The sequence below is a fragment of the Dromaius novaehollandiae genome, chromosome 4 (assembly GCF_036370855.1).
Source record: "Dromaius novaehollandiae isolate bDroNov1 chromosome 4, bDroNov1.hap1, whole genome shotgun sequence".
Lineage (NCBI taxonomy): Eukaryota > Metazoa > Chordata > Aves > Casuariiformes > Dromaiidae > Dromaius > Dromaius novaehollandiae.
In genome coordinates, this window is record NC_088101.1 from 71,864,059 (window position 1) to 71,891,119 (window position 27,061).

Below are 27,061 nucleotides of genomic sequence, written 5' to 3' on the forward strand. Positions count from 1 at the left end.
AATAACTTGGAGAAAATACAAAAAAACATTTTATTTTAACATGAAAATATCACAAAAATTAGTAAGCCTGAGATGTAGGGTTTTGGTGAAAAACAAGAGGCTTATAGTGTTTTGGCTGCTGATAAAGATGCATGTATTGATAGCTGGGGTGAGAAGCAGAAGAATGCACTTATTTCTTCTGCATGTCAGTATCTTCAAACACAGTAAGCCACATGCACCCTTCTTTCCTTATGTAGATGCTGGTTCACCATGTTTAGTTCCAGCGGAAGTGGATCTGACGTGGGCGGTCAGCCCCCTCCTTTACCAATGGCTTATGGAATTCACGTCCTGCACGAGAGTGGATATTTGCCCAACAAAACTCACAGTAATACTGCAGGCAAGTGACATTGGCACAAAAGAACGGAGCAAACTTTCCACCACATCGTGCACCCTGGCATTCGTCACACATCTGGTCATCCAACACATATGGCTTTACCTCCACCTGTTGGAGTAAAACAGAAACGATTCTAGTTAATACCTATTATTTCTACTTAAAGATACTTCACTGTGTTCAGGTTTTTCTCCTTTTCAAAAAAAAAAAAAAGTGTGAAATCAAGTATATTTATGTGGAGGCAATAATAGAATACATTTTCAAAAAAGTTTTTTTAATGAAATGTATATGAAACTTTATATCCACTGGTGGAGTTAGCAGCCATGCTCTTGACCAAACAAGAACAAACTAATCAGGAAGGAGAAAGTGAGACTCTTAAACTGTCCATTAGCTTTCAATGACAAAAACATTTATGAATTACACTTTCAAACTGCTTTAAAACATAAATATGTACACACTTACATTTCCAGTACCTCATAAACAAAGTTACTTCAAACTGCTTTAATCTAATGCATCAGTTTTTATTATCTTTTATCATTTATCAGCTGCTAATTTATCCACACAGAAAGCTAAACACTTGAAGGTACAGATTTTCCAATGTATACTAAATATGTAATAAATGGCTACATTAAAACCTCCACTTAATTTATTCTGGAAGGACGCTCTTGGACAATGTTAGTATTGAAGTATCTGTAGAAAACAAACCAACCCCAAACCCAAAGCTCCCCAGAACTAATCTCATCAGTTCCCAAATGTACCTGAACATGATATCTGATCTTACAAAATTTAGCAAAATAATTAAATATGCAAGAATGTAATCAGTTAGACATTAAAACCCCCCCCCCCTTTTTTTTTAATTTAAGTAAGGGTAAGTCTCTGCATGTACTACTCACATGTGCAAATTAAAAGTATTTTCTGCAGGCTGGAGTATAGACCTTTTAAACACTCCACTCCTCTGTAAATTCACACCAATTTCTAAAATAAAGTAAATTAAATTTTGGGCCATAAACCTTGGTAATCTATTACTTTTCCTTTTTTGTGTCTTTGAGCTGTATATGTGTACACAATGTACTACTTCTGAAAAAATTTTTAAAAGACCATTTTGCAAATCTACAGACTGCTAGAAACAACTGTCTCACATAGGTAGCTTCTTTCTCCCAAACTCATCCAACTGCCAGAGTGGAAAAGTGGCAGGAATCCAGTGGTTAATTTGCATTATGGCTTTTTGTAACTGAACTGTAACAGACTGCGTTCAAACAGGAAGAACTTCATAATAAAATACAAAATAAGTTGACTGCATCATTAAAGAATGTATCGTTGCCTTCCACATTTTCCTCACCTTTAATGACAGTATTTTCTGACTTCTGTTGGCAAAAAGTGCTACTGCAGTTTACACTAAAAACTCATTTCTATAAAATTTTGATATATCATTACTTGAGAAGAATCCTACGTATAAACATCGACTTTAAGTACAATACTCATATACAATATGCTTGAAATAGCAAGAACTTAAAAAAAAGAAATTTGTTTCTCCATTTTTTTTGCAGAGCAACAAAAAGATACCCCAACTGCCCAAATGTCTTACAACAGAAAAGTCTTCATGCTCTCAGCTTCAGAAGTAGATGTCATACTTGACAGATCAACAGCATGTACGTTTGAAATCAAGTACACTTCTTCCAGTAGTGTATACATAGTACAAGCTCTACTTATCATTTTACTACCATGACCTGCCCTGTCACAAGTTACACTTAAAACTTTCCAATAAACAGCTACCTCATGCAGTAACTATCTTTGTAATTCAAAATTACTGAAAGCATGAAGCAGAATGAATGTCAGCCTTGGTACATTGATGCACCAAGATGATTTCAAATTTATTACACAGACACTTTGAGGAATGGAAGTTTTACATGAATTGGACCCAGACTGCTGGCACGTGAAAGTTAACAACATTTTAATGAATTGTTTAGACCAGAGCTTTCATATATGATAAAACAGGATGAGGAGCACATTACTGAAAAAACATCTATTGGAGCAAATAAATGCACCTGCATCAAAAGGACAGGAAAGAAGCTACAGAACATATAGGTAAGGAAAAAATAAAGATCGCAGATATAACATCTGTTAAGTCATTGTGATACTAAGATTTACAATTAATAGCAACAGGTATGTGATTTAAAAAAAACCTATAAATACTTTGAAATAAAGTTCAGAAGAATAAACAGGTGCACTGCAAAATTTAACAATAAAAAAAGGCTTTTACATAGACAAAACTGGTTACGGAAAAAATGTGAAAAGACAACAACTCTATAGAATCAGGATATAACTGATATAGAAAGGCTATACTAAGGAGAAGTGCAGGAGAACAGTCTGCCTCTGTTAGACTTCACAGAAATAGGTAATATATTGCTAAAAATGACCAGCATGTAGACACATCTCAAATGACAGCAACACCTAAAGTAGAGTTATCTTCCTCATTTATAAATCAGTGGCTCATAGATTTAGATAAACTGCTTGCTTTCTCATCTATAAATCAGCAGTAATACTGATTTAAGAATATGCTCAGAGCTCATAATCTAATAACTCTTTGGAACAAAAATCTGTTTCTGGAAATAGCTTTTCTATACTTTCAGAAACAGCTAAGAGTTTAGGTGCTCACTAAAAAGAGCTTTTTCCACTATTACTCTTCAGTAATGCAAGGAACTGAGTCGTATAAATATATATAATAAGTACATAAAAGTTAGGACTGAACATATGATTTACATAAACATAATTATAGAGAAGACAATTTAAAAAAATAAAAAGATTTCAAAAACCCTCTGGCAAAAAAACAAAGAAGTTAGTAAATCCTCCACCATCAAGAGAGGGCATCTCTGCATTTTGCAGATGAAGCGTCTCAGGAGTCATACACATTTTTAAAATAAGAAGAAACACGGAAGCTAATAAAAATGCCAAAATGACAAGGTTTAAGAGTCAATACTTGAGTCAAAAATTAATTTTCAAGAATTAGAAAAGTAACACTAAAGAGAGACCAAGATTTAAAATAAATAAAAAGGAAACAGTGAGAATATTTGAAGAGAAAACCTAGAACCTCCTTCCCTCTTTTCCCCCCAGAACCCCTCCAACTCAGGAATGGCAAGTCTACTGAGTCTATCACAGATTCTCCATTAAAGCATCTTTTAATACCTTAATATCTTTTTTGGCTTAACAGTAATTGAAGAAATACCTGACTGCTGTTGAAGAGATGAAGTCTCATGGATATAACCCAAACCTGTCCTTTTGAACTCTACTTCTGAACTCTACTACCTTTGCTTTTTTTTCTGTTCATGCACCAAGAGACCTGCAGCACATGCTCACTATTTCTACTGTAGACTTCCTTTTGTTTTTCTCTTTAAGTATTTCAGTGTTGTATCATATATTAAACAATTATATAACTTTCTCTGCATAGAGGAAGCACTGCCATTTCAGAGATTGGCTCAGCATCCAGAAAGCCCTCAAAATTTCTGCTGAACTATCAGTAAAAAGAACCTACTTGGATCTTAGGCCCCCCATAGCAAACATCCAGTTTTGCTAAGAAACTTTGTTGCACGCACAGGCAAAAGTTAGTGTTGGGGAATTGCTTACAAAATGGTTTTTATTATATGGGTGGGGGAAAGAAAGGGTAGAAAGACCTGTAAGCAGAGCTTTGTTTTGGGAAAGATTTTCACTGGTTTTCAGAACTTTTCCCAGTGGTTCCCAATTCTCCTCAGAAATATAAGAATCAGCCTTCACATCCAACTTTATTAGCTGTCATAGTTGGTGTATTAAGAATGAATTAAATTTGCTAACTGGCTTTACGCAAAAAACAGAAATAGGTGGTCAAACACCAATTTTCATGACTGTCCCTATACCAACTTGCTGTTGAATTTTCTAAGCTGAAGCATCCAAAAACACTAATTCCAAGAAAATATAAAGAAAAAGGAAGCATCTCCTTTTAATTAAAAAAAAAAAAAAAAGCAATGAAGTTGCTTTCCAGTATCAACCAATGAATAACAGAAGATAGTGTAGACATGTGAAAATTTAATTTCTGGGGACATAATTAAATTTAACCTCTTTGATCATTTTATTGCCAGCTGAACTCCACTGTAGGAGTAAGAACTTCTTGCATTAAATTCAATGTCAAAATTATCACACAAAAGATAAACAACAGGTTGCATCTAGCTTCCAAAGGAATAATCTGTTCTAGTATTATTTATTGATCGAGAAAGAAAAAGGAAAAAACAAGCTGGCAAAGTTTTCAGCTGATAAAGGTGATGATTTAGGTTGCTCAAATCCACAGCAGCCTGTGTGAATTCAGAACCCCTACATAATCTAGTGAATGGTTCACAAAATACCAGATAAAGTAGACATAAAATCTGATTTAATCATTCATGGTTCTAAATCAGGTCAAGAAAAATGTATGGACTTCATTATAACAACTCAATAAAAATTTAAAGATAAGTGCAGTCCAAAAAAGGATGATGTAAAGACAGGTTTAGAAAGATAGCAATTTACACAAAAATATACATGCAGGGGTTTTTTTGCTAGGTTCTTCATTGTGAATGCTGTGCAATACAATCATCCTGTGGCAGAATTACAGGAGATTCAGAGAAGGGAAGTGAAAATTATTAGGCACATAAACCCCTCCCCTTACTAAATGAAATAGTAAAAAGTATGGTACTACTTATCTTAAAAAGAACAGAAATAAGACACAAATATATAAAATATAAATGTAAGATATAAAATATAAATAGGTGAAAAGGAAAAATTGGAAGAAGTCTTCCAATATCTCAAAATAAGAACATAATGAGACTGTAGACCTCAAGGCTTGGGCATAGAGCTTAAATGACTTCACATTTACATGCGTAACAACGATATTCAAAGATTTAACCGTTGTTAGCAACACACTTTGGTAGAGGAAAAAGCCCTAGGTTTTAAGACAATTTCTACTGGCTTAAGAAATATCTTATAAGGTAAATTTTACACTGTATCTGAGTCATGTGGCATTTTTGTACCTTATTTGAGGCTACTATTATCAACTAGATACTAACTGGACCACCAATCATACTGCTCACCTATGATCCATCTCACTATACTATTCAAGTTTCTAGTGTATTTTATCCTTAAAACACTAATGAAAGGCAGGAAAATTATATTAACCTAATTATGTGGGTGGCAGCTGAACACAAAGACAAAGCTCGTATCCACGCAGAACGCGAGCTGCCTCAAAACACTGTATTTTTAAGAGCCAAGCTCAGAGAAGGGAATTTATAACCAGAAGTAAAGTAGATAGTGACTGGGGAGAATTAGAGGGCCTGAATATGATTCACAAGAGAAAATATGTTGAGCTGCAGACAGACAGTAAGAATGGCCAGAGAACAAATCACGTGTAAAATCCTGCCTCCCTTCTGCCCTTCACTCCTGGCAGAAGTTAGGTATTTACATAAAATAAAGGTTCACAACTGATGGTTTCTCTCTGGAATCAGGCATTTAAAAGACTGAAATTGCCAATCTATCATATAAGTCCACTGCATAAAACACTTCCACGGGAAGAGGAAGACCAAGACAAAAGTGTCCTTTAGTTTACAGGGCTTAAGTCCATGTCTCCCACCTTTTAGGGTGAACTAGCTGGGATGGGATCCATTATCCACTGCTTCTATTAAAGTTAGGTCGCTTCACAGCCAAAATGCACTACAGATGGTACCTGAAACAGACTAAGCTATACCTGATTCTGAAGCTCATTGACCTGAGCATTTCTTTAGGAGTACAAGTTCTGGATTCTGGTCCTGACTCCCATTTTGTCCAAATACTCAAACACAAGATTATGAAGAGTCTGACTTCCCCACATACAATCACACCACCAAAGCCATTTTCCCTATTATATAACAAGCCCCAAAGTAGCACCATTAGCCAAAGTCTGATGCAAAATACAAGAAAAGGAAATGCATCAGCAAAATATAGTTGCTACATTGGAACATGCCAGGTTCACTACCCACATTTGGGCCCACTCAGCTTCTGGAAAGGACTGTGTTTGGAGATTTCAGCTCACTAGGCAACTGGTACCTCGGAGGGAGATATATTCCTCTGCCTGTTTGAAGGTGGAAGTGCATGCTACCTACCTACAGAAGACTTGTGTAACTGCACTACTTTCTTCTTCCCATGTCTTTGATCTGTAAAGGAGACTGGACCTTGAACTACTTACTCAACACTTCTTCCTCTACGACTCTTTTTTTTAATGGAACACCTATTAATACCAGTGACTACCTGTGCAGCTCTTGACATCAAAAATAGTGACACTTCAAACTGCGATAATGTGGATGTCAGTTTTCTTTGCTACTCTCATACTTGTAATAATGAGTAATGAATTGAACTAGTCTTCTTAATATCAAGCTAGCTTTGTTTTTGCAAACAGTAAGCATCTATTAACCAGAAACGTACATTGGTAAATACTCAGAAGACTCTCTCTAATGGAAAGGATATGACATTTCGTATTTTAGGTGTCCAGCTTGATTGATTTCCCAAAATGCTGAGCCCTGACAATTATGGCTGAAATTCATGGGAGCTGAAAATATTGGAAAAACTCTGAAACTAACAAATACTACAGTTTCCTACAAATCACAGAGGAATTCATCACAGAGTTTGGTTTCCTTAGAATAGAGGAGAAAAAAGATTTTCAAGCCCTTTGCCCATACACAACAAAAGCATGAGCATACTCTCTAGAACATAAAGAACATATGGTATAACATACGTCCAAGGACCAAACTGCTGCTTTGTGGAATGTATGTTCTTCGTTCAGGGGCATTCATGGTTTAACTCTTGAAACTGTGGATGTTACAGGACTATTAAAAGAAATGTCATCAAGGAACTGTCACAAAAGCCAATCAAAATGTAATGTTACTGCATCCTGAGAAGTTGCTTTATAGATGGACACTCATTTGAGGAGGCATATAAAAAATATTAAAAAAACTAACAATTATGTACAACTTACTCGTTTATCAATATCGCCATGCTGAAGTTGAACAAACCGAGCGCTAATGGCAGCAATATAACTCTGCTGATTGGAAAAAGCAACACGTCCAGCACCCTTTGGGTATTTTAGCTCAGGGTCGGTATCGATTCCTGCATAACAAACTCCACCATAGAGACGGTCCATGATCATAGCCAATTCCACTAAAAGGAAAAAAAAAATTCCATTTTAAGTGTTCTTTTACAAACTTTATATGTTTTTATTTAAAATATTAGAAAAGTAATTTTTAATAATTATGTAACAACTGATGTAACAAGATATATATATAAAAGCATGAAATAATACTCAGGCAGACAGATCTTTCATGTTGGTGGTGACATCCTCCCAAGGAAGGACAGAGTTCTAAGCCCTTGCAGTCCTTGATAATCTGAAACTGAACTTCCAGGGCAGTTTTCTTCAGGGTATTACAGCAGAAGACTTTTTGGGGCAGGCATGGAATGTAAGCTGTGTAAAATAGACCCACATGCCACAAATTCCCCTGTGCATGTTGTCTGGCTGTCCAAATGCTCTACGTTCTACTTGAATTTAAAGATGTAGTTAGCGTCTTCCATCTGCCACACAAAGCTTGATTATCTAAAGTACTGTACTATAGTGCTACACTTACCATAGAAACTTAATTACACAGAAGCAAAAATCTCAAATTTATAAACCGAGTATTCTAGCAAACCTCTAATAACATTTTTTAGCCAATTCAGTGTTGCAATTCATTTAGGTGGAATATTTAAATCTTTCAGAATGGTATCCTTTGTACTGGGGTACAAAGGTGTCAGCTGACACCGAAGTTCAATAGCTGTGTGACAAGTCAGCTAAAGCTTTACTGCTTTTGTGAAGGCGTGACTCTTTTTTCATAATGCCATAGAAGTTTCAGTTTCACATATACAGGAGATTTTGAAGTTACAAGCATCAGAATGTGTCCATTAAATTTAATCAGAGACATTTAGCACAGTAGTATCATGTATTTGGACTGAATTTACGGAAAATTAATCCCCAGTTGGAACATGCTATGGTTATGCTACATTACAGAGCTAATATTATGGTCAAAGGTACAGTCTTAAAAGTAAAATGACAAAAAAGCTAGAGCACTGTAGGTCCAAGATGTAAAAAAATAGGATTCTTTATACCCTAAATCAGCACTATCAATTTTTGGCTCTCCTACATCTTCCATCTGAAAACTCATCTTTCTGAAAGAATAAAATTCAGTACAAGCTACGGAAGACTAATAAGTTCCTGGAATCATTCTAATAGAAACTGGGATCTGAAATACTGCATATTATGCTTTTACTTCCAACACTCACTTCAACCTATTTACTAAAAGGCCACCGCAAGACATTCTACAAAGCTACTGCAGACAATCTTACAAGGTAGATTGTCCAGGCTGTGGGTTAACTATTTGACAGCTACAGAAACACCGGAGCTTTCCTCCATGCATTCCAACGAGGGCCTTGAAAGAGTATTGCAATCTCATATAGTGTTGCGCCATACCAGCTAAGTGCTAGCTCTCAGATTTCTTTTCTCTATTCTTTCTCTTTCAAGTTTTCATGATCTATATTTTTGTTATCCATGTTACCCTGACTAACTGCAAGTTGGTGGTAGTAGCAAAAGAGTGGCAAATGCACAATTACAAGCAAGTACAAATTAGAGCTCCACACACTAATGCAGCATGACAGAAAGGTTTTTTTATAGCACTATTTTAAAAATCTAACTCTTGTGATGTTATTTACATTATGGTTTTGCTAATAAGATGAAAGTATTTTCTACGGCTTTAGAAATGTAACATTTTTCAGCAAGTCTAAAAGATGAACAGAGATCTGTGGTCAAAGTCAGCATGTAAAAATTATTAGAGAAACATCAGAAAAATATTTCATAGTACTGTGGATAGTCTGCTATCAAGACAGTCTTCTATTTTCATATACGGGTAGGTATGTATATATATACACACACAGTATGCATAGTCCTATTTCCTATAATCTCCTACTTTTACATATAGCCACAGTTTATACTCACCAGCCCTTAAGGGTCTGGGGACTCCTCCAACAAAAATCGTTTTTCGAGGATCAAGAGGCTGGGAACCATCCATCACAAAGTCACTATCACTTAGATTCCAGGGACGGATCTGAACCTATTAAATAGGAGAAGAAAATGGTATGCTACTTTAAGTTTCACCATGTTATAGACATATGTTCATCAGCCTATCTAAACTGTCAAACAGTCACAACCCCATTAGCTTAAAATGTCTAGCTGCTCTATTTAAATCCTATCAATTCAAAACACTACAATTTTAAAATCATCCAATTTTTCCAGATGTTGAGCTCTGCCAATGGTAGTTTGCTTTTGATTATTTTCGTCATCATCATTTCAAATGCAGCTTTAGACAGATGGCAGCTATAGCCTGCAGGCCATCTATTGTTTACTTACTGGCTTGTCCTTGATCGTAGGACTGGAAACACATAGATAGAGCTTTCCATCTTCTTCAATGCAGGCATCAATCAGTGCCTGAACAGAACTCTCTTCTTGGAAAAGGAGGAATGCATAACCTGGGGAAAAATGGAAGAAGAAAAAAAAAGACTGAGTTTTTATTTTTCTCTTACCTTTCCTTAATTTTCTTTGCCAGTGACTTCTCTGTAAGAAAATGTTTATTACAAATATAAGTGACAAAGTCAAACCAGTTATTTGTTTGTCGATCAGCCATCTTTTTCACCTATGTACTATTTTGCCATGGTCAATTAATTTCAACAGCACTCCAAGCAAGTACTTCTTTTCTTAAAAACAATGCTATGAGAGACTAATAATCAAATAAAAGCAAACCTGGCTGCTCTATCATATACTGGAAATCTAGGAAGCACAATTCATTGCCAGCAAAGGACATTATACAATGAAAATCCGACTTGGCACAAAGGACTAATCTCAATTCTAAAGATTAGATCAAAGCACTTTGTTACATAAGTGATCCAGCAAGCCTCTCAAACACTACAAAAATAGGAATTAAAATGCTTATTTAATTCTACAGTAGAAACAAACAGTCAGACAAACGAAGAACCTTACATTTCAGAATATTTTGATGGTTACAGTTTTATAATACATATAAAGCTTTTTACTTTACAGGTGCCTGATAGTGCAATTAAGGTTGCATTCTAAAATGGATTTTAAAAGAACCAGAAACCCACGTTTCTTTCTGGGATTAATAATGAACACGAAATTTTCACACTAAGTTAGATTTTGTTGTTTGGAACAAAAAGTAAATGCTGAAGCAGCTGCTCTGCAGTGAGCTTGCAAGAGGAAGTGTGGCTGCTTTACAAAGCCTTTGGAAATGATACCCTTCTGAGAGGTAGTACTTAACTACTGGCAATCTGATTGCAAACAGCTTAAGTCATCAAGGTAAAGGCAGCACTGCACATCGTGAAGAGCACTGAAGAATCAATGTGTTAAGAACAAAAGCTAGAGAAACAACAGCATGACTGATTTTAGATTTATGAGAATGTAAGCTTTAAAGAAAAAGATATATGGTCTATACCAGTCCTTTTAGTCACCTTACTTTATCTCTTATCCCTGATACCAGAGTCCTTTCCCTGTTAATTACAAGGGACATGTGACAAAACTTCATGTATTCTGTATTTTTAATGTAAATTTTATTTACTTGCCTAACAGATATTTCTGTAGGGAATCTTTCAAACTGAGCTCTGGCAGAAGCATTTCCTTGTGAAGTCCATTTTTATTGCTGAACAATGTTTTTTAATGACAATCTATTTACCCTAAACTTAGTCATTGTTTAGATTCAAAATCTGTTTTAACAGGGATATCTTTCTGTATTTATTCATTTTGCAAATTATAATTAACATATTACCCATGCAAAACTGACTGACTGGATCTGAGCATGTATAGATTGGGACAGATAAGTGAGACCCACATAATTTTCCCTACTAGCACTGAAGCCAGGCACACACATTCATTTTCATTTTTCTGTATATATTACATACAGAACAAAGCAGCAGCAAAAAATTCTAGATGAGATTCACTGGTGGCTAACATCATTTTCTGAGGCAGGTACGCTTTATTTTACAGCAAAATGGAAGTTTATTGAAAGGACAAAGGATTCGTCTTGTTCCACATATTTCAATGCAGAAATCAGAAAGAGCTGTTCTATCAAACTCCAATTAATTCCTATCCCTAGAGGCTTAGAGAAGGGGTGAGGAAAATCAATGCATTTGCCAACCAACATGACACTGTCCATACCAGCCAAAATAGCCATATTTTGTTTTGTCATTGGTGCCTCTTTCCAACACACTCCCCCCAGAGGAGAGTTAACAGCCTCACAGTGCAGTGCAATTCCTGCCCCCAGAATGCCATGCCCTAGCTTAAATCAGAAGAAAATAGTGTTAACTACAGGTTAACATAGACAATGGATTTATATTTGATGTTGGAAATAATTAACATTTGGGAAAGACGTGCAATGTTTAAAGAGACCCAACAGTACTTTAATTAAATTTAATCTTTAAAACATAAATCTTTTACTCATTCAGTTTAGTCATCTTTTATTGGGAATTAACTCCAAATCATAGCTGAAGTGAAAAAGTGCACACTGATACAATTGTTATCTAGCTATTAGCTAAGGTACTTTTGAATAAAGGGAGTAGGATTTACTTCAAGATCCAAACACCTATTTCTATATTCCTACAGTAACGGTGTTCAAACTCCTACCATAGTCAACAGAGACACAGTTAACACCTTCAGTGGCAGCTGGACTACTACTCTGCTGATCAAATGGGACACAGTGACATTTAGCATGATTTAACCTCTATAGTACTTTGCCTAACCTTCAGCTGCTGCTCCAGAATGGTGTGGGGCTTCAATACATACCGTGTCACATTAGCCAGCCCTGTGCAAATCTTTTAGCTACCCTAGGTCCGGGTAAATAAATCAAACGCAACATGCTTTACGTTACAGTGACTGGAACCAGCCCTCTACACTCCACTAACCGTACTGGCTGGATTCCCACTGATTAAAGGAAGCTTAGACACTAATCACACATGAAGACACCTACAGTTACTTGCCTGAATCCAGAGCTCAGTCCTACCCAGGGCAATCAAGTAAGCTGGTAACAAGTTAAACAGAAGTTGGATGGACCTAGGACTTTGCTACTTCAAGTAGAAACAGAACTTTTTCAACCTAATTTTTCAGTCAATTCTAAATCAGCAGTTAGGAATCTTCAATAAATCAAGCCCCTGTGTAACTACTGGGATAGAACGCAACACAAACAGTTAGATAATTAGAAAAAGCTGGAGATACTGTCTTGTTCAAAACAGATTATCTTCTGTTTGACACTGACTATAAATAGACAGAACACACAAACAACCGGTCAGATTTAGAAAGGCCTCGTTTGGATTGGCGTATCCTCACTGCGAGATTTCTTTCAGAGTTCGACTTATTTATGAGAGTGGAGTCCTCACTTCAGCAAGTTGCTCTGAACATGTGTGTTGTTTCATAAATAAATATATTTGCCAAATAAGTCATAACAGGAGTTATGGTGAATAGTGACAAGATAAAAAAGAAGGAATTCTCCACTACAGTTAGCAGATCACTTAGGGACTTTGTACTTCAACTTTAACAGAATAGTTTTTTTTTTTTCTGCTTCAAAGTAGAGTTTCATTGTAAGACTAGCTAGAAGTTTTAAAACTTCCTTTTTCTTTGGGCCTAATTTTGTGGTGAACTTATGCAAAATGTAATTGGTTAAGAAAGAACAGTTGGTGTTTCTCAGGAGGGAGCAGCCTTGAAAGATCAGGACACTTTTTGTATTTCTTCAAGCAAGGAAATACTTCTGATGAACTTGGCCTTCCCTCAGGACTTTCTGTAAGCAGAGAGCCTGGAAGGAAGCACAGCCTGGAAAACTGAACAAGAGGCTAACAAAAAGACAGGCTGTACCTCTTCATCACGGAGAAGACTATTACATAAATCAGTCCAGAACCGAGTAACTCTGAGACATCTTTAGAAAGTAATACTGTGCCAAATCCCTAGTAAGACTGAACAAACAAAAATATACATATTGAACAAACTTCATGCAGATTAATAAATTAGACACTTCAGATTATAGGTAAAAAATGAACTCCTTGTGCTAATATAGGATATATCACTAATATTGCTAACTATTGATCAGTCTCAAAGCTTTCTTAGTATTTAACCTAACTTGAGCAGCTTTAGTTATCTTAGTAAATATATATATGGTTTCTTGTCTGCACAAGTGAATACTACTTGAACATGTAAGAGACAGATCTCTATGAAATTCTACTACAAAATAATCACACGCCATATCTGTTGCACTGAAAGAAGCAGATATAAACACAGATATTCAACAATTAATAGTAAGCTATGTTTGCAAAGTATCTACACAGATAAATCTACACTATATTTTAAATATTAGGATACAAACAAAACAATATTGTAAAAAATGAGAAGTTTTAAAAGGGTAGAAAACAGTAAGAGTTATTAAATATCAAATATGGATCAGTCAGTCACATGTATCAAATTAATGCTTAGCATCTAAGTGTTTCCTGAGTTAATTAGATCAATAGAGTGAAGTTCTGTCTATATTCTCTGCTTTTAAGAAACCCTGTTTACAATACAGAATATTTTACTGTGGTAATTACCAGTATTCCAACTGCAAGAAAAAGCTTTATTTAATTAAAAAAAAAGTCTGGAAACATATCCTTAAGATGTGCAGAATCTAAGACAGGACTTAATGGAGCTCCTTGGAACTTAATGCCAGAATTGATTCCCTCTGGATCTTCCTGCTTTTTTATATTCATCAGACTTTGCGAGTTGCATCTTCCTCAAAGAGTTCCTCAAAGAATTTCTCTTGGTAATTTGTGAACATAGATACACTCTTTAAGGTAACTGAAGGTAATTTAATCATAGCTTTGTGGATCAGCCTAACCAATTAAAAAAGCCCAAGTCTCTTCATTTATCTTAGAATTTTCATATAGTATCCATCAATAATATTCAGACTTAAAACTCCTTTTCTCACTCTTTGGAGGGTCATCTGTGATAATATTTCTGTCTTTTCCCCAGCATAGCTAGTCAGATAACCAACTGAACCACCAGTTCTTAAAGCCATTACTTTTGCCACTTCAGGAAAGGGACGAATTGCTGTATTCTCTACAAACTGAATAATCTCCACATTGTCTTCATATTTGGAACAGATTTTTGCATTTACTTCACGCATTCCAATACATGAGTGTACATGTACAGAGATCTGCTGAATTATTTAGATTATCTAACTGTATAATATGGTTCGCCTAATACTTAAACTAGATTTTGAATATCACTCAAATTGCAATGAGAGAAATAATTAAAATCTATATTCAACCAGTTCTCAAAAACAAGAATTAGTGCTTCAAGTTCACAGCATAAAACTGAAATAAATATAAAATTGATATTTTGATCAAATATCCAAATATATCTTTTGGTATTTTGGTATATCTTTTATTATTTTGCTTTTGGTAAAAGAAAATGTTTTGAAAAATCTGGTATGAGTATTTCAAGCGATTGAGTATCCAAATAAATGCATATTTATATGTTCCAAATCTATTAAGGTGTACTAAAACTTTGAATTTCAAAAGAGACTTGCATTTTTCTATTCCTTGCACAATTTATATCTAAATCTGTGGAAACACATCAAGGTTAACTAATGAGTTTGCCATACATGCTATTTCATTCCACATTTCAGAATCCTGACTATAACTTTCAATGAAAATTTGTATCTAAGATTTAGTCTTAAAAAATTGACTAAATTTCAATTTTACAAATTAGACACAAACAGAAATACAGACCTTTAAATTAATGACACATATATACACCACTATACACACACTATACACCACTGATCGGGTATTTGGGAAATCAGAATATACAAGATTCTTCAGAAGTCCAGCACTGAACCAGGCACAAGACTAAAACAATTGTCTCAGATGTTAGACTTGGTATGTAAAGGAGCCTTGCCTAAGCCTGCACATAAATTGTTGAATTAACTGTTCATAGGGATTATAAATTATACCTTTTGGGAAAAGATGAGAGAGTCTCCCAGAATAAGATCTGCATTTAGTGACAGGCCAAAACCTTCAAACGCTCTTACCTTTAGGTGGAAAGTAGGACTTGCTTTCTGCTTTGTGAGGCCAGTCAACTACCAATGGCCCAAATCGTCTGAAGCTAGCAGTAATTTCATCTAGAAGCAGGTATAATAGTTGCAATTAAAATAAATGACATTTATAACTTAATAAAAAAAAGTACTGTCAAAGACTTTTGTTCCTTTTATCCATGAAATGTCACCCTTTCCAGAAAGGGTTTCCAATTTTTATGAACAAAAGCTTAAAAAAAAGATAAATTTTCCAAGGCTTCTTATTTACGCAGTATGTCTCCCATGATCTTAAGCAAATTTTGTCTTTTATTGTATTGTAAAGAAGTATTTCAGAAGTATATGGACAACTAAAGATAGTGGGTCAAACTGACATGTTACTTCACAATTAGCATGCTTGCATTTTTCAGCGGACACCATGTACAGATCAAACATGAAAACTGAAACTGCCTAGCTAGAGATGGTTCTACCATAACCGTGAACAGGCCTGCTGCAGGACCTACCATATCCCCTGCACAGCTTTGCGATGTCTTTCTATCCCAGCTGCTCCTTCCTATCATTGCTTTTAAAATCCTCAGGCAGGAGAAAAATAAAACAACCCTACACCCTACAAGAGCAATACTCCTCAAACACAAACATGTTCTGTTTCTTTCAATTGCATCCCACCATCAGCACATAAATAGTCAAGATAGAGAAAATAAGTTTTTTTCCATGTATCTTTGTTTAGTGTTTGAATTGGAAGCTATGAGCGTATCTGAAACAGAAGCTACAGCAAACAGGAATAAAAGAGCTGAATTATATTTAAAAAAACCCCAAAAAACCCTAAATACATCGCGGGAGAGTATTTTGATGAAGATGAAACTAAAATATAGTCTTCCCACATCTGAGAGATAATTAACCACAGTCAGCTTATTTGGTTTACGAGCTACTCTAAGATTACACTGAACCTTGTAAACGGACTTCTGCCTACATTACAAAGCTAGCATGTAATTTACTCTTATCTGCACAGGAGAAACCTAATATTAAATAGTATGATTACTTCAGATCAGCAGTACAGTACAAAGCAATTCCAACTGCATCACAAAATAATCTGAGCTTCTGTGGTACATTCTGTACTCTGCACCACATGGTACTCTGCCACTTGACCTTTCTCTGCCTTAGTTTCTCTATTTATGATGGAAATAATATTAATCTTTCTAAACCCCTTTTAAGATGTTTAGGTAATAGTAAAATAGAATTTGAAGTTCAATACCAAATGACTATTGGTAATTAACAGAGGTGTGAGCACAGAGTGGATACCATGGAGGGCTAAGATGTATTTGAAAGGAATATGCACTCCCACAGCACTGCAGGTTAAGCATGAACCCAAATTCCAGGCTTCCTACGGAGCTCTGCAATCTGCAGATGCAGAAGCAAAGATAACTAAAGAAAAGGATGCCATCAAATTATATTAAGCTTAACATACCCAGCAAAAATGTGGTTGTAGCCTTTTATACCACAACATTATTTCATTGGGTAGATTATTTCCACTACTTCAGTTACCTCTTTCAAACTCTTTCTTCCTCCCTTCCTCCAAACTTAGTTTGCTTAGTTTTCAGGAAGCTCACCTTCATCAATATCTGGCGGAAGACCTCCAACAAACACTTTCCGAGAAAAGCGCTCAATTCGTTCCCCATTCTGATGGGCTGAGTAGCAGGTAGGTGAATTCAAGACTCCAACTTGATCACTATGACCATCGTCCAGCAAACCATCGTCTATTGGGAAGAGGGAAGAACGTCCTTAAAGTAAAAAGAAAAGAAAAGAAAAATAAATGTTGGAACAATTTTGTGACAGTACACGGTTGTGTAATTTTAGTGAATAGGGGAATAGCGGTCTGGAAAGTAAAAATGAAAGTATCAAAGTATTAGGAAAGTATACATTAGTTTAAAGAATAAATTAAAATCACAAAAAAGCATTAAACTTCAGAAAGGAAATTCAAGATTGTAAGCTGATGTCACTATAAACATAATCCTTCATTCAAATTATATTGTAGTTACTCTGCTCCATCCACTAGGAAAGTAGTAATCTGTTTTTAAATAACGGGTCTTATTTACAAAGAGATCATATTAAGAGCTGCTTAAATGAATTTCATTAGTCTGCCCTTCGTTTAGCTTCAAGTTAAAATAGTAACTTCTATCACATGAATGACTACTGCATGTTTAAATGTGTTACACTTTAATCGAACAGAGGGAAAATGAAAACTATATATACAATAAAAAGTTTTAGATGAATAGGTTTTCTCTCTTTTAAAGGACTTGATGCTCATTAACTAAGAACAGATTTAATTTCTAAGACAGCAAAAGAGAATTTCAACAGATGTGCATAATGTAACACTTCAAATGGGTTACAAGACTGATTTATCCTTCTTGCTCTCAAATTTGCCAGAGTTTTGGAGAGAAGCCTTTCAGTGGTTCCTAACAGATAGCAATCTGGAGTGAGATAACACTGTTACTGTTTTTTTAAGACAGCGTAAAGCAGGCATTTCAGGGATTGCTGTTCCATGCCCCGTGCACAAATGTTCCAACAGAAAAGCTACTGTAATCATAAAACCTCTCAACTGTCCACAGGATGACTTTGCAATTGCAAAGTAATCGAAACGTTTGTAAAGATGTGGGGGTGGGTGAAAACACAGTAATTCTTTCCTTCTCTCTCACACACATGCCGCCTCCCCCACCCAATCTTTCACTTTTACAAATTTTAGAAAACTCCAAAACAACAGATTCTGAAGGCCAGGATAAGCGTCTTGCATTATTCAAACTTCTACTGCTTTAGATTAGCAATACGAAGATTAATGACAGTTTCAAATTCAGATGTTGGTCTTCAACTTCAAAAAGACCCAAAGGAATGTACTTTGTGGAGCAAAATAAAAACACAAGATCACCATTAATTCTGAAGTGCAATTTCTCCTGTCTCTCCCTCATTCATTTTTAAATCATTATTAATTCAACTTCTTTAAAAAAAAGTTCAGTTTGGGTAAGTGATTTAATTTTCCACCTCAAATAGCCAATTTCTTCTAGATTCTCCCACTGCAAATCCATAGGCAGGAGCAGTAGGTCCCCAACAGCAGGGTTGTGCAGTATCTTAGCTGTGATCCACCCTGCAGCCTGTGATTTTCCTCCCCTCCCAGGGGAACGCTGTCAGGAAAGCCCCTTAGGAATGTCCCTTAGGAACACTCGCGGAAATTGTGCTGATCAGAGAGTGCTGCTCACAGGTGAGAGCAATACGAAAGACATACACTTCTAGAAAACCACCTGAGAATCAAGTACTTCAAGATAAGGGTGGGGAAAAGGTAGCAAACATCATGACTAATATTGACCTATGTTGTGGCAATGCTTCCTGGCTCTGATTTGGGTTCTGAATCCCTAATATAGTCCATCAGAAATACTGAATGAAAATATAAAATGACAGACATCAACAAAACATAACAAAATGTCATAAGGATCACAAAATGAAAGCAAGACCACTGGAATGTACTAGAGTTATAAGGACAGTAACTACAGGATTTTATGCTTGTGTTCCACATTTATGACTTAAGTAGAGATATGATGGAGAGGAATACACAAGATGTAGAGAATTACAGTACCCTCCTTCTTTCCACTAGAAATGACGACATGCTTGTTTGAAAATGTGGCTAACAGGTAGCAAGTAATGGACTCCTTGCCTGCCATCATAAAGATGTGTTCAACAGCTAGATAACAGAATGGGTAGAGTAAGTAAGCAGTTCATGCTCAATGGGGCAGAAAAGTGAGGAAGCAATGTAGGAACACAGAAAGAGTTAACACAGTTGAAACAAGAAGCTGAGAAGATGGTTTCTGTAAATGATCTATTCAGATATAACAGGAGCAGGATCATGCTGTCAAGACTCAAGAAAAGACTGCAGCAGCTGAGTAATGTAGATGCTAGTTTCAGTTACAAAGACTAGTAAGAAAAGTCAGATCTTATGTTTGCGTACAAAGAAGTGGCAGGACTTGGATAAGCAGTCAAGAAACAGGGATGAAATAATGTTACTGATATGAATGATGGAGAAGATTGAGGTGTTACCATCGTGATACAGGGGAAGGAATAAACAGCTAAAAGAAAGAAGCAGCAGAGCAAAACTCTCAGAGCTGGTCAACATTGCCTCAAATTGGAGGGAATTCATAAAAAATTCCGAAAGTGAAATCTGAAGACTTTTCACTAATATGTGAGAGTTATTCTTAACGTCTTAAATCTAAAATGGCTACAATTTAGCTCTGCTACCTTAAAAAAAAAAACCACATAGTTTTGCTCTTTACATCTACAAGGCTCCCTACTGCAGGAAAAGAGAAACAAACTGCTAATTGACTTAAAAAAAACATGTATAAATGCTTTAGTCACAATATTATAATGCTAACAAGTTTGTCAAAATTGGCATATTTAAAAAAAACACACAATTTATACTTAAGTGTGTTTTCTCACCATGAAAATTATATTTTTATATTTCTCTGGAAGCATGTCTTAGATCCTACCATTTTTGATTTACAATATACACGAGTATATATATTTGTATATAAAAGAAGAATAATCCAAGGATTAGATTTGTTTCCACAGCCAATGCTAAAATCTGAGAATGAGAATCTATGGCTCTGTTCTTATTGCAAATGAAATCACCAGAAAACACTCTGAACTGGTATCAGAGAGATCAGTTTTACTTTGGTGTGGGTAAAAGTTTGCCAAAAGCCTGTAGCTCCTCAGAGAGCTAAGATGACATAGAGGACAATGGATTAACACATTTAGAGTAATATGCTGTATATGACTCCCAATACTTCCTTCTCTCTCCTCTTCCCTTTTACATGGCTCTCACCTAAAGACAGCAGAGGTAATTTTCTAGGCTTTCTACTTCCTCCCAAAGGTTCTGAAGTAAAAGGCAAGTTCTCTATAAGCACTTCTTTCTTTTTTTTTTTTTTTTAATACGCAAATAAAACAGAAATCTGCAAATATAGTAATAATAGGTAGAAACAAGAAAGCAATAGTTTGAATGAAGTGGTTCTTATTCTTGCTCACAAAACAGGCTACCAAACACCAAATTAAATATTATACATAATCAAGGAAAACACATTTATTAATAATTTCAAGAAGTATTCTTCAGGATTTAGCATAATGAATTAATCAGAATCTGCCAGGAAGTGTTAGAACATAATCGCATTATTACACATTTAGACCGTGATCTACATCACCACTCCTCTCTAAAATCAGGTCACCAAGCAGTCATTTATGAACCAATGCAGAGATGAAGAAAGATGCAGACAAGAATTTAAGCATATGTTAGTATCTGAAGTCATCAAAAGATCTTGACCTTTTTTCCTTCATACTTCACATAGCCTATAAAACAACCATAGGTCATGGTCTCATATTGTTAATCAGCATAGCTTTTCTAAGGTCAATGAGCATATATTGGCTTATACTATGAAACTCTGTTTACTCTTTTGAAGAGTTGTTTAACAAATTTCTAACCAAGTCTGTGAACGGCTTTTAGTTGAATGCTATACACTACCACACAAAGGAGCAAAAGAAGATGAATTAAAAAAAAAATCTAGCAAACTGTATACTTTTAACAGGGATAACTCTGCAAGCAGTAGCTATTAGCATTAACTAAATTATGATTAGTGCTACAGTGTTTTAACTGATTAAAGGATTTGTAATACAAACTTACTGCAAAGAGATCAATGACCAAAAGAAAGCCAGACCCCATCCCTGCTTCCCTCACACCCTCCACATCCCCAAACTAAGGAAACATGCAGATGAGGGTTTATAATCAACAAACTGGAGTAATTAATCATAATAATCAGTAACAGCCCAATCAGAATTAATTGTACTGTAACAAACAGAAGTGAATTACCTCGTCTTCGCCCATAACTCCTCGCTGCATGTAAACAAAGGACAAATTGTAAAATGTCAAACAACTGTATCATGCCCACATTTTAAAATGCTTATGATACAAAAAAACTATGTGGGTAAACTGATGAGTAAACATCTGCATCAGTACTTGCCACTGATAGTGGGGACTGCATTAAACTGAAGTCTTATTTAAATACTACACTACTTTACTACTAAATTGATGACAGCACCAGCTGTAAAGAATATACTTTAGAAAACAGCAATATTGCACAAATTTAAAAATTATACATTAATTATTCAATGTGCCTTTATACCGGATTTTAATTTCACGTTAATTATGGAAGCGTGAATTAAAGTAACTTTGTAATTTAACTTCACAAATATATTTAGTATCTTGTATGACTATCTACATAACACACAGGGTATTGAAACTGTAAAAAGTAAAATATTACTTTAAAAAGCATGTAGCAAGCATTAAATTAATCAGAGAAACATCCTGGTCCATGGAACAGTTTGTACAGTCCTTTGCAGTGACAATACAAATGCTATAAGCCGTGACCTTCCTTTTTCATGAAAAGAGCTAGCAGAAAATTAACCGCAAGGTTTTGTTTGAAACAAAAGACTCCTTGTGGTAGCAAACAAAATCAGGTCACAAGTCACAAGCAACACCATTGTATCAAAAACACTGCACAAAGGCAAAGCAACAATTTCTGACAGACTGCAAGTAAATCCAAGATTTTCTTAACTTTTGAGTGTTGCAATATTTTTAAAGAGATCATGCTTACAGATGACTGATTGCTCCTCTGTCTGAAGATTTGAAAACTAAAAATAGACAGATTACTAACACAAAAGTATTAAGCTGCATGTAATTTTTAATTGTGTTTCCACAAAATATTTTTAAGTCCTTCTTCTCAAACTTTGTATCTGAGAAAGGTTACTTTCGTCATTACAGCATTATAGTTAAATTCTCAAACAAAAAATGTTACTGTAAACCGTAATATTACAGCAACATTCATGAACAAAGATGCTTCTGTCCCTGCATAACTGTTTTGATTTTACTGCGACTGCATGCACAGATCTCTCCTAAAATGCAACTTTCTTCTGGGTCATAGATTTACGTGCAGCCTCATAAACTCAACTTGTGAATGTCATTCACTGTCTCATTTTCATATTATTACGTATTTATATTCTGGTACTTTCCATTTGCATAGACATTTTTCAAAATTTTTATGTAGTATAGCATTTTTTTAATTCCTACTAGGAATTTAGTGGATTGCTTATGGAATTCTGAAAACCTCTCCTTGTATTTACTTCCTTACAGCTGTTGGTTCCTTACACAACTCTCACTGCACTCCTATCCAACTTGCATTGAACATGCTTTTAAATTTACTTTCTTTCATCTGAAAGAATTACTACTATTAGAATAATCTGTTGCTTGAAGTTTTTCAGAACCTTCAACCTCCTACTAGTAAGCCAAAACAGAAAAGCCTAGTTTCAAGAAGGGACCTGGATATCCAACCAAGAGGAAACACCTAAATTCAGATTTCCAACATCAAAATAGAATCTACAAAATATAATGTATCCTTTTACCAAGGAAGAGATTAATTCTCTCATTAGTTGCCACCGCACAGGGACACTAATGTCTAATTTCAAACTGTGTTTTCCTCTGAAGGGTCAGGCAGCTAAAAGATATGCACTGCTATGCCAGTAGTGCGGCATGTAAGAGTCTCCTCTGACTCTCAGCCAAACTGACTCCCACATAGCATTAGTAGTAGCGTCACTAAGCCCTTGGCTAACCCGCTGTATTTCCTTTTATTCTTCCACAAGTAAAACTAGAATAATTATGAAAAATTCAAGTGCATCACATCCATAGCGACTGCAGTGGCATGTCCTCTCTCAAAGAATAATACACAAATGCATATTAATAAGCCTGTCCTGGCAAACGGCTTAGTAATTTTTCTTTTCTTCCTCCAGTTCTGCTCCTTTCTGCCAACCAAACCAGCTCAGCTATTTTCTCAAATTTTCATAGTTAAGACAATCTGGTACGCCTAAGAGATATTCTGTTACAGAACACTTGAACTACTTTTTGTTATACATTTTTAAATAACTAGCAGAAATTTTAAGAAGAAACACAAAAGCATTATTAAAATGCTAAAAAAAATCCCAGAGCAATTCAAATAAGAGAGTATCTGCTGCAGCATTTCATGCATATATACCGAAATTACAATGATGTACCAAAGTTATCACTGTATTTTTGAGGAAGTCTTTGCTTAAGTAAAAGAATGAAACGAGAGAAAATGGGAAAATAACCATATTTACTGTTGTCATATTATTCACTTTACTCTTATGGTAAATCCTGATCTCCTGCTATGTATCTGTCTCATCCCTTTAGATTGCAAACTGGTTTGTGCAGGGATTTTCTGCCGATCTGCATCTAGAAAACTTTCATCCCATTCTTATGCAATCTGTAGGCACTACTGCAATAAATGTGACCATTAACAACATTAGAATGCATGTTTTTACAAAACTTCTTATTTTTGGTTAGTTTTACTCAGTCTTTAAAACCATGGTGGTTATATTATAGACAAGACGTTTTAGTAACAGTAAGTACAAACAGCATATCTTGCAGGTTACAGGCTATCAATCAGACTGCTTCCCAAATCACTACAAATACAATGTTAAAGTAAACATACCCTTTCCAGCTTCATGAAACTGCAGTATTTTAATCTTTTCGTATTACACATAAAGGCCAGATATTGCTTGAAAAGCACACCCCCGAAATCAGTCAACTTTTAGTATGTATAAGGTGAGCAATGAGATGTCTTTTCTGAAGGTACTAGATTTAATGAGAAATATTTTTCTATATTTATTAAAATAACATGCACATACGGTATTACACATTTCAGAGCACAAATGCTTACACACACTTATTTCCATTTATTTTTATGTATATTTAATACATACTGTTATCTAACTAGTGTGTACATGTTTAAATAAAGAAATAATAGCAGGAGAGAAAAAGGTTGTTTATTTCTTTCAGCCCTTTGGGGAAAGCCAGACACTGCATGTGTACTTAATTTACTGGGCATTACACCAACAAAAAAGGAGAAATAACACTTCTTCCTTCCCAAACAGCTTCAAAGAATAAGCTGTACAGACATATTTTTTGTATCTTTTACTCAGTAAAGCTGGATATCTTAATTAATCAAAAGCTTTGAAAGATTTCAGATGAGTGGAAAAGTGCAACAGATATAGACTTATTTTAGAAAACAAAAATTATATAACACATGCAAGTATCATCTTGATTTCAAGTCCAATAACCTTAGCACTTTCGAACATTAGAAGTGCTGTATATAGAAAAACCTTCCCTTTCCTTATAGTTAAAAATTTCTGTAGCATAGTGACAAGCTTTAAACCGGTCACAAAAAAATTAATATAGTCTTTCTGCAACTTAAATCAGTGCAAACTGAGATAAAAATATGGGAGATACAAGTAAATACATTTTGTGTGCATAGTTATCCAACATGAAGACAACATCAATATAACTTTGGAAATTATGTGAACACTGCTATCATGTAGATAACAAATGTATCATCTCTATTTTATTCAGACATATATTTCAAGTATATACCATAGATCAAGTACGCATGTTTCAATACCTCAATTGAACTACTGAGGTGAATTCAAAATATTTTTATTATATTAACAGAAAAAAAAAAACTGGCAGGCAAATTTGTTATATTCAAAAATGATGAAATTTATGAAAGAAAGTAAGATAAAATACTCTTTGTCCCTAACATTCCTGATTTAAGTGATCAGACCGTAATAGTTAAGTATAATATCAGTTAAGTAGCAGAGCTTTTTTCTTTAATACTTGTCATTTAAAGAAAACTATATACAGTAACGGCTGAAATTTCACAAGAGCTTAGGCTAAAAGTAAGTGCCTGATTCTCATTGCATTCTATTCGACTTGGGTGCCTAAATTCTATTAAGATTCCTTTACAAGTCGCATATTTATAGATTTTAAGGCTAAAAGATCATTATGACTATTCAAGTTCGGCCTGAATAACAGACGACAGGATCTCATTCCTCTCATTCCACAATTCCTGTGTGAGGAAGCTCAGTAACTTCTGTTTGAAGCAGAACATCTTTTTAGAAGCAGAAGCACCGTTAATATGTTTAAGTGATAGAAAGTCTAAAACTTCCTTGCTGCACTGATTAAATGGTGAATTACCCTACTATTAAATTTCAACAGCTGTTAAAAAAAATGCATTAGAACTATACAGAGAAAAAAAACACTCTCTAAAATCCAGCATGTTGGATGCTTGCATTATTACTTGCTACAGAAAGAGAAATGGAGTCCACAATTAAAGACTTACTTAGTAAATCCATTTCAAAACAGCTTTTCTTGACTGTTAGGAGATAACAGTCATTAAAAATCCATTGCTTTTTTTCAACCTGAGCATTAAAACAGATAAATCAGTTGTCCTTTTGTTCATTTAATTTAAATAATGAAAACTGTAAATATTAATATTAGGTGTAGTTAAGAAAGTAGAATCTAAATGGGCTGAGAAAGATCTATCATTTAAGAAGGGAACTAAGTTTTATCTAGAAGTGCTTAGTCGTAAAAAGGTTGAGGACTTCCAGACTAGCTCATGCCTAAACTTTTCTGGGATTCAGAGATACAAGTGCATCTAGTAAAATACACACGATCTACCATTAAGTATTAGAGCACACAAAGACAAGATGAGGCTCCTTAAAAACGCTGCTGCTTTTCTTTCCGAAGGCCCGCTGCTACTGAGGGTCTGGAACGCTTGCTGAGAACGTAAGGGGCAGATTCGAATCTCTATGGACTACCCATTCTCCTCTTCCCTACTCCTCCCTTCAAGGCACTGCTTAAAGGGATGTGGTGAAGTGTGAGCTTGAATCTCCTAAGCAGAGAAGCAAACTTAAGTCTATAATCGTCAACAAGTGTTCAAGCTCTAATTCTCATTATCGCACATTATGCGAAAGCCCCTCAAATCTCACTAAGAAAAAAAGGTTGTAATGGAGAATCTGAGCAGCTGGATGTGCTTCTCAGAAGCTCTTAGCATTTTCTATTTACTAGCTGTAAGCAGCTGCAGTTCAGGCACTCCAACTTCAGGTGGCTCTAATCAGCATGCCCGACTGCACTGATGTCTAAAACAAGGCTCTGAATTAAATTCTACAGATCACACCAAAAAGTTAGGTATTTCAGCATCTATCTTTTAGATACTCAAGTTGTTTTTATCTCACCTACTGAAGGCCACAAATCATTTTGCAGCTTTTAAGAATAGCAGTTACACTAAGTTCTATCTTCCAAAAAACAGCGGTAACTCCACCAGCATTAATAACAAAACAAGATACCCTCCAGTGCATATTCCAGCTCCGTGGAAAGGTTTTCAGGATAGACCGGTAACACAGAGATGCATTTTATCAAGGTCACTGATAATAGCAAAGACTTTTTTTTTTTAAAGATATTCCATAGCATAATAATGCCCACCTGCTCTTTCAGTATATGATATGACAAAAAGAGAAGCTCAGCATCTTGAGCATTAAAGCAAACAAAAAATAAGAAAACATAAAGCAAACAAAAAAAAGGAATTCCTCACAC

The 27,061-nt window shown here is 35.2% G+C and overlaps 1 protein-coding gene across 2 annotated transcripts in view; it reads right to left on the reverse strand.

Moving 5' to 3' along the window:
• The window catches only part of CPEB2 (cytoplasmic polyadenylation element binding protein 2), a 56,014-nt gene that overhangs the window by 3,475 nt on the left and 25,478 nt on the right, over nucleotides 1-27,061 (reverse strand). Inside the window, exons 5-11 of one of the 2 annotated variants that reach the window (XM_026121929.2) lie at nucleotides 21,431-21,454; nucleotides 17,142-17,312; nucleotides 15,535-15,624; nucleotides 9,828-9,946; nucleotides 9,417-9,531; nucleotides 7,374-7,555; nucleotides 1-481 (exon numbers count right to left, since the gene is read on the reverse strand). The exon at nucleotides 1-481 is cut by the window's left edge and continues 3,475 nt beyond it. In XM_026121929.2, coding sequence (XP_025977714.2) covers nucleotides 254-481; nucleotides 7,374-7,555; nucleotides 9,417-9,531; nucleotides 9,828-9,946; nucleotides 15,535-15,624; nucleotides 17,142-17,312; nucleotides 21,431-21,454 — 929 coding nt within the window. In that variant the 3' untranslated portion in view covers nucleotides 1-253. The remainder of the gene's footprint in view (nucleotides 482-7,373; nucleotides 7,556-9,416; nucleotides 9,532-9,827; nucleotides 9,947-15,534; nucleotides 15,625-17,141; nucleotides 17,313-21,430; nucleotides 21,455-27,061) is intronic. The other variant, XM_026121928.2, reaches the window with a different exon arrangement.